The sequence below is a fragment of the Camelina sativa genome, chromosome 3 (genome assembly GCF_030686135.1).
Source record: "Camelina sativa cultivar CO46 ecotype springtype chromosome 3, ASM3068613v1".
Taxonomy (NCBI): domain Eukaryota; kingdom Viridiplantae; phylum Streptophyta; class Magnoliopsida; order Brassicales; family Brassicaceae; genus Camelina; species Camelina sativa.
Genome location: NC_141882.1, coordinates 27,319,782 through 27,327,685, shown reverse-complemented (window position 1 = coordinate 27,327,685; position 7,904 = coordinate 27,319,782). Strand labels below are relative to the sequence as shown.

The following is a 7,904-nucleotide window of genomic DNA, read 5'->3' as shown; positions in this document are numbered from 1 at the left end:
AGTTAGAAAACAAAAATAATTGTAGGACACAATGAACTGTACACAAACGAGTGTAATGATGGGAGGTATGGGCTCAGTGCCTATATCTTTTTTGTATCATTTTCAAATTTGATGTAAACTATAATGGAACACGAAACCTTATAGAAGAATGAGTATTTAAGCAAAGTAAGCAGTTTTTTTTTTTCTTTTTGTCATCTGAAATTTTATTGAACTTTCAAAAGTAGGATTATAAAACCAGGAGAACATCGATATATAACCTCCAGAGACTAAAGCCTAAAACAACAACACCATGACATAAACATCAACACGGGTTTTCTGAATAAGGTCAGCTTAAAGATATCTGATATCTGAATGGTAATTTACTTTTGACACACAGGCTTCTTTACGAAAGTAATTCATCATTGTCAATTTCATCTGCTGATGACGATTGAACCTAGTGTAGTTCAAAAGAAATGTCCTTGCAACCTCAGTGCTATTGATCATTTGTACCCCGTAGTGCTATTTAATACGAAAAAACATACAAGCATCATACCAAGACTAAAAGGGTTTCAAAAGCATCATACCCGTACTAAAGCAGGTCGAAAAGGGTATCAAAAGTATCATACCACTATCAAAACATTAGTTAAATGTTTAACAGTAGAGAAATGTTAAAATGGAACGGAGTTTCTACTTTTCTAGTCAATGTCAACACACTCTTTAAAGATACCAAAAGCCAACTTGGTTATTATGTCTTCTGCAGATTGATCACGTAACTTTGAAATTTCTTCAAAATCTCCATCAAAACTTTTCTTCTCGCTTACTGAAAATTGAAAAGATAATGATCAGCTCATTATTACTCATGAAACTTTTGATACTTGGAATGGACAACAAAATCAGATCAAAATCAGATCAATACTCAACATCAGTCTAGAAAGCAAACATACATATTGCCAAACCATAAGTCATATTGCAAAGATCCTAAGATCAATGAACCTTCCTTTTTAATTTATTAGAAACAAACCAAACACCAACCAGAAAACTCAATTGCATAACTTGCAACTCCTCTATGTCTATATTACCGAAGCCACAATAACTCAAATTAAAACATCCAAGTCAAATTTTGTCCACCTCTATTGGCAAAGTAAAATCTTCAATTTTTATGCTTATAAATAACTATTTTACAGGTTGAGGCTCGACTTGTTATTCTAGTAGTTATTTGAATGATCAAGGAAGACTAAATGCAAAGTAAGATTCAGATTTAGCTATAACATCAAAAAATAAAAAAAAAAGACCCAAAAACTATATAGAGAAAACAATAGTGACGACTGTCAAAGAGAAAGAGTTGTAACCAACATGAAGATATGCAGAGAGAGATGATTCCATATGGACACAGAAATTTTAGATCGGAGGGCAGACAATTGTGCTGCATCAGTAAATGTTCAGTTTAGTTGAGGAGTATACATACTGCTTCTATTAGGAAGCTTTACCTGGTCACAAAGATGGCGGTTGGATTGCCCGCAGATGGAGGAGTTTTATCCACCAGTGAAGCATGTGGACCAGATTTTAAAACATCATCAGGGTCACTTGCAGAATATACTTCAAGACCAAGTTGCCGCTTGATCAAGTCCATGTTACTCTGAGGGACTTCAATCTCTCCAAAAGGCAACCTCAAATTTAGGGCCTGAGCGCCAATAGATTTAGCCTTGTCCATCTTAAACTTAAGGAAAGACATGCACTGTTCATGTTCAAATGTTTCTGCTGGTCGCTCCTTCTGTAATATCTCCTTTAGTTCAGCAAGTATCTCTTCATCAGGGGCAAAACGACAGGTTTGTTGGTTAAATTTTCTTTGCATGATATTGAGGCAGTGAGCTCTCCATCCATCAAATTGCTCGTTGACATATACTAGGCCTTTTAACTTCCTCTCTGGCACTGCTGTTACTTGAGCACCTTTCTTAGCAGCCTTCCTGGAACCCAAGAGCTGTTTTTGTAGAAGCTTTCTCATTACGACTATAGAATCTTGCAAATATTTGTTAGCACTCTTGAGAACCAAATCTGGCTCATTTGATGTAGGCCAGCCAGCTGTCACCACACAACCTTCCTTCTTCAAAAGTTTCCTCCATACATATTCTGCAAACTGGGGACAGATTGGTTCAATGAGGCGTGTTTGCACATCCATGAAGTTCAATATCAAGTCATGGTTCATATTTCCGTCACTGCCACAGGAAATTCTATACTCATCTCGAGCAGCTTGTAAGTCGTAAAACCCATTCTTAAGTGCCTCCCTAAACAAACAATCTTTGTAAGCTTTTTCAGTCAACCTGATAGCAATGTTTATGTCATTTTCAAACACTTTATCAGCATATGTAGATGGAGGCCCCGTTCTCAAAGAAGATTCAGCAGCCAGAATATCTTCTTCCATCCATTTGAGCTGTTTCGTCAGCTTCAAAATTGCAGCATTTGCAGCTTCAAATACCAAATTTGCATCGTCAACGCCATCACCAGCATCAGCCTAAGTAAATACTCTAGGATTCGACTAGGGGAATTCAAATACTGAGCGGTGCCTTGAACATCACGAATAGGTCTACGTTCCCGATTTAACAAATTACCAAGATTGTGCTAATTTCCTCATACAATTTGCTCTCTTAATTCCTTAATGCAAACATTAACATTACTTTTATGTTACTTTACAATTTTTTCTCATAGTTACTTTATGTTCCCAAAACTGATGAAAATTTACTGTAAGTAACCATTAAATAAGAAACAGTTTGTGATTCAAGATTAAAGATCTTTATCAAAAGACAGCAAAAGAAAATTGAATAAACAGTACAGTAAACCGAAGAAGAAAATATCGTTTTTTTTTTCAATAAACTAGGGATTAAAAAAAAGAAACAAAATAGGGTTTGTGGTAAATTTCTCCTTGAAAAACTATTAAAGATGAGCAAAAATAAACAAAAACAAATCATTGCATGAGGTGATCTCTATATAGAAACCAAAAACTATTTGAAAAATGATTTACCAAAATGAATATCTCACCAAGAGCGTGGTTCAGCTACGAATCCAAGACGGCTCCAAACCAAAAAGCTTATCTCCACGGTTTTGAGCACCTGATGCCCGAGGTGGCGGTGCATGTACAGTAATTGGAAGAACCCATTCGCTTTTTTCCCGTTCCAGTACTAACAACGGATGTTCGTACCTGTAATTACCACAAAACAGAACCAGAAACTGACTTTACAACTTGAGCACTTCAAAAGACTGAACCAGAGAATGAATCTTTTTAGTAGAAATCCGTTTTGGGTATTCGGAATAATATACCTGCTTAAGTCCACATTCTTTGGAGTAGTTAGGAACTCAAACCGAAGAATCCATTGCACAGAAACACGGGGTGTAGAAAACGACATTGGACCATCCGTGGGAATTGAAAAAAGAAAGCTGGTTTGAATAAGGTCTGCCACCACCTCATGGTGATCGCTTTGTACCTTTTGAGGAAAAACAAATGGGGTAGTGTAAGATTGCAATTGTAAGGACATAGCATCCAGCGGAAAAAGAGAAGAAACAATATCCCTCGCCAAATTATACTCCGCTGCATTTGTACCTTAGTAAGCGTTGGAGAATTCCTCCTTGATGGATGAACAAATCTCCTGTTTATTGTCTCTAAAGTTTCTAGAGTAACCGAGACCTAAAAAAAAGATACGGATCATCAGATCCAAATAGACCTCGATATAGCAGAATATACACCAGAAGGTTTGTCTTGTATGGATTTACCTCAAGGCATCTTCTGGCTCCTTCTTCATGGAAGAAGGTAAGAGTTCCACCTATCTGCAAAAACAAAATTCATTCATGAAAACAGTGGTAAGATACAGGCAATGTTTTAAACGAATGTGGGAGGAGATGAAACAGCCAATTACAGTATCACTGAAGTAATAAGTAGAGTCGGCATTCTTCGGGGAAAACCTAAGAAGGACTTGATCATCCATTCTAATGTTGTAAGATCTTCCTCTTGTAAATCCTTCTGCTGCAAGAAATGATTGCATCTGAATAAGTAGCTACTTGCAGAATCTACATACAAGCGAAGACTACAAATGAAGAGTAGTTTACATGGAACTGGTTCTTTAGCTCCAGCTTCAGGTGACATAGATGCTCCTGCACCATTTGTCTGCTTCGGTTGTTGGCTCGAAACCACAGAATTTGATGATTTATGAGGCGAAGAGGCATCTAAAAGGAAAAAAAGAGGAAGTATTCTTCAGTAATATCTTCCTTCCTCACAAATATCATAGATCTGATAAACAAAACATATGATGTGGGTATTTTTCGAAATTGCATATTTCCATCAACTATTTATTTGAGAACAGTACTGTGTTCAGCATTACTTCGAAATTAGCCTTTTTGTTTTTGTAAAGACACAAACACTGATCATAATGAAATCAGCTTTTCTTATCTCTTCACCAAACAACATAGAGGCTACATGAACTGGTTCTCAGTGACCCCATTAAAATACTGTTTTAGGCATGTACTCGCAAATAAATCACTAACCGGTTCCGGAATCATAAGACACCACGGCAGCTGATAACTGAGAAAGCATCATCTTTGGAGATGATCCCACACGTTCTTCAACATATGACGTGTCTTTCATTGATAATCGCGGTCCAGAATTTAAAGACAATGAACTGCCAAACGTTCTGTTTAAATTGCTTTTGTTGGGATAGGATGAAACAGATGAGATCTCATCACGTGAACTGTCATATCCATCCTCACCACTATCATATGCGTCATTTGCTCTAGTCTGCATTAAGCACATTATTCTTCATTGTTCTCATGTTGACCAACATACAAATGAAACCAATACGTATAAAACAACTAAAAGCCAAAAGTATACAAAAAACGATAAACAGTAGAATTCAACAGTTGTGAGCAAGCCATACCCATTCTGAGTCTCCATCCATCTCTTTCCAGTATATTTCTGTCTGAATGGTACTGGTTGGAACAATCCCTGAGAGAAAATTTAACAGCCCCATCAGGTTGCACCATTAATGTTAAAATAAGGGGGAAACCAAACTTTCCGACATCCTGTAGCTTGTTTTCTAACAGAGTTTGACTTCTGATTTAAAATTCCCGGTCAAAACTTTTAAAAAGCTTACCGTCGATTTGATCATCCTCTAATAGCAGCCCATTGTTTTTCTTAATTACCCATACTTGAAATGGTATTCGAGTCTCCTGTTGGTAATAACAAGATTATAAGAGTCAAGATTATAAGAGTAAATAAGAAAACACAAGTGAAAAAGGGGAATATATATTGTACTTCAGAAAAATAAGAGGCCTATCACCAAATGCAATTACTTAATATTTTCTATCAAGCATCAGGACATAGGAGGCATGTAATTTGACTTTCAGTTCTGACATATAACCATGATTAAATCGTAGAGCAAGATTATTTTGATGCCAGAAGAATCAATTATATTTGATTAAAAAGTTGTGATAATCAACTGACTGAACTACTAAACTCCCTACAGTGATAAATGGGCCAAAGAAAACAAACTACGTACTATGTACTTTGAATGACTCATACTTCAACTTCTAGACTAAGCTACGCTTTAAACCTCATGCGTCAATTTTACATTTTGCACAGAAACCCTAGTGCATCTGCATTGCATCGCCACAGAGAAACAACAAGCTAGATAATCTAAGAATGTTAAACGACACATCCAAAGTTGTGTGATTCTATCATTAATTAGGCATCAAGCAAACTAAAAACCAAGGATCCCGCCTGACTTAGCACTGTTGTAAGAACCATGAGACGTGTAGCAACACAAGAGAGCTACAAATGTTTGTATTTAGTTTATATGTTTTCCACATACGAGAATAGAAAACATAGCGCGTTCAAGCAACCGTAAATGAAACACAATGTCTTGCACGTATAGCACCTATAGAGAACACGGAAAGTCAAGTAAACTTACCACTTCAATGAAATCTTTTGTCGAGTCTTTGTAAAATTGACTGTTTTCTAATGCCATCCATCTTCCGGATAATGTGCTCTTAATGTAGTAAAGGTAACGTAAAGTAGCACCTTTATAAGAAGGTGGTATAATCTGTGGGAGTACAGCTCGAACCATTACTGTAAATGAAAATTACAAACAAAGAATCTGTCAGCTTAAAGGGTTGACACTGTAAGCCTGTGCCATCAGCATCAAGCATAGTATATGATATTATTCATACAGTATTAGAGAAGGAATCAGGCAAGGTTACATGTCATCTTAGCACCAGGGGATAGAAGTTGATTTGAAATTAAGGATGGTGTTGAACTATCTAGGAAGATGTGTTCACCTGAAAATCTCCAAGAAAAATATATATGATTAAAGCACATCAATACAAAATTACAAGTAAATGGCAAAGAGCCTAATATCCTTTAGTTCCCTCAAACTTGTACTAGCAATTTACATAATGTCTCTAAAGAAAGAAAAGCGAAAGGCTGAGAATCTTTTCTTAAGTATACGAAACATAAAAAGAATAATTTAATAAATTGAATGCTAATTTCTATATCTCTTTGTTTATAAACATAAGTAAAGAAAGGCAATGTTTCTCAACCATACTTTATTTCCCATACCATCCCCACAAGTTAGCCAACAGAAGTTAAGTAGATGCAATCCTACTTCTATAGTGTGTATGCATGTCGTCAGCGAGTCTATGTTTGTGATATCAATATTACCAAACGCATCAACACTATAAAAAGACCCATTAACAGAACAGGTTGCAGTGAAATTTTTTTACTGAATACCTCTTCGTCCTTTGCTTCCCGTTGATGGTTTCTGAGTAGAAAACCACTGAATGTCCAATTTCTCTAGTCCTTTAACCTCAAAACTAAGCTTCTCAACCAAAAGCGAAGGATTTGCCCCGTTGTCATGATCCCTTACAGGAGAATTACTCACCTCAATAGTAACAAAAATGGAATCTCCAGGCCTGTAGACATCTTTATCCGTTTGCACAGTTAGAGAAGGTTTGAGCTTGCTTCCAGAAACACCCACAGATTCATTGACTTCATTGGAACTGCCAATCCCCAAAAATGAAAACCTTGATGATAGCATCGCTTACAAACTCCTTAACCAAATACAACTTATTCTGACGGATGCACCAACAAGCAAACCATGGAAGCGGACTTGATGAAATTTTTTAATTACGCATTAACCCTGTAAAATTGATGGAACTAGAGTTCACATAAAGAACTGAGAGCATGCAAAACAATCATACAACATTGATCCAAGGTGAGAGCCGGACTGAGATCCCTGGAAATTAGGGGTTCTACAAAAGGAGAAGAAGATTACTTACACATGGATGGAGTTTGAAGCATTTCACAAATTCATTAAATTGGCGGAAGGTAGCTCAAGAATGAATGGTAATCAAATTACTTCCACCGAAACTCAGATCTAGAGAGGAGACGACGCGAATCGGCGCAGATCACAGAACCAATTTGTGAGATTTCATTCTGATAACTCCATCTTATCTCAAGGACAGAACGAACGGGGATGAGATAACAGAAGAAATTGAAGGACAAGGATCAGAAGGAGAAGCAAGGATCATCAGAGGAGAAACAGTGTCATTTCGTTTGATGAATTTTTTTTCTTTTTCTTTTAAGGGCGAATTTGCGTAGTGACCAATTTCTCATAACATGTTAAGAATATAGCACGAGAAATTAAGTGGGTAACCATAGCTCCTGTCGAGATTACCATTTTAGGTCTAAGTGGCATACACGCGCATGCAAGGTGGCGGTGTTTGGGGTGGACGTGGCATGGTACTCGACTATTTTTCTAGTGACCAAGCTTAAATAGAATTATGTCAAATCATTAATATAACCGTGAGTTAATATTTACAGTTCAAATTTTAATTTACAGAGCAAAGACGAAACTATTTTTTCTTCTTTAAATAGAGTAGTCAAG

General features: G+C 36.6%; 2 protein-coding genes across 3 annotated transcripts; both read right to left on the bottom strand.

The window, feature by feature from the left end:
- Positions 1–544: 544 nt before the first annotated feature.
- On the bottom strand, positions 545–2,628 carry LOC104779263 (leucine--tRNA ligase, cytoplasmic-like). Its single transcript, XM_010503624.3, has 2 exons — positions 1,467–2,628; positions 545–799 (listed from the first exon to the last, which is right to left on the bottom strand). The coding sequence occupies exons 1-2, from the start codon at positions 2,396–2,398 to the stop codon at positions 778–780; spliced, it is 954 nt and encodes a 317-aa protein (XP_010501926.2). The 5' UTR covers positions 2,399–2,628; the 3' UTR covers positions 545–777.
- A 115-nt stretch (positions 2,629–2,743) lies between these two features.
- On the bottom strand, positions 2,744–7,670 carry LOC104777937 (uncharacterized). 2 transcript variants are annotated; one of them, XR_015594505.1, is made up of 13 exons: positions 7,297–7,670; positions 6,749–7,157; positions 6,220–6,297; positions 5,931–6,088; positions 5,115–5,190; positions 4,899–4,966; positions 4,510–4,759; positions 4,075–4,191; positions 3,885–3,988; positions 3,742–3,795; positions 3,572–3,655; positions 3,292–3,455; positions 2,744–3,172 (listed from the first exon to the last, which is right to left on the bottom strand). XR_015594505.1 is itself a non-coding variant. In XM_087506882.1 (13 exons), the coding sequence occupies exons 2-13, from the start codon at positions 7,053–7,055 to the stop codon at positions 3,025–3,027; spliced, it is 1,611 nt and encodes a 536-aa protein (XP_087363008.1). In that variant the 5' UTR covers positions 7,056–7,157; positions 7,297–7,670; the 3' UTR covers positions 2,744–3,024. The 2 variants fall into 2 exon arrangements, 1 of the variants encoding a protein (XP_087363008.1); XM_087506882.1 differs by having other exon boundaries at positions 3,885–3,991.
- Positions 7,671–7,904: the final 234 nt, after the last annotated feature.

What these genes read in the sequence shown, in the direction of transcription:
- LOC104779263 (XM_010503624.3), bottom strand. Translation starts at nt 2,398, where the DNA reads ATGGAAGAAGATATTCTGGCTGCTGAATCTTCTTTGAGAACGGGGCCT. An exon ending in ACCGCCATCTTTGTGACCAG is followed by an intron (nt 800 to 1,466) that starts GTAAAGCTTCCT and finishes TTCAATTTTCAG; the next exon opens with TAAGCGAGAAGAAAAGTTTT.
- LOC104777937 (XM_087506882.1), bottom strand. Translation starts at nt 7,055, where the DNA reads ATGCTATCATCAAGGTTTTCATTTTTGGGGATTGGCAGTTCCAATGAA. An exon ending in AGAGGATGATCAAATCGACG is followed by an intron (nt 4,967 to 5,114) that starts GTAAGCTTTTTA and finishes ATTTTCTCTCAG; the next exon opens with GGATTGTTCCAACCAGTACC. An exon ending in GTCTTATGATTCCGGAACCG is followed by an intron (nt 4,192 to 4,509) that starts GTTAGTGATTTA and finishes TTTTCCTTTTAG; the next exon opens with ATGCCTCTTCGCCTCATAAA.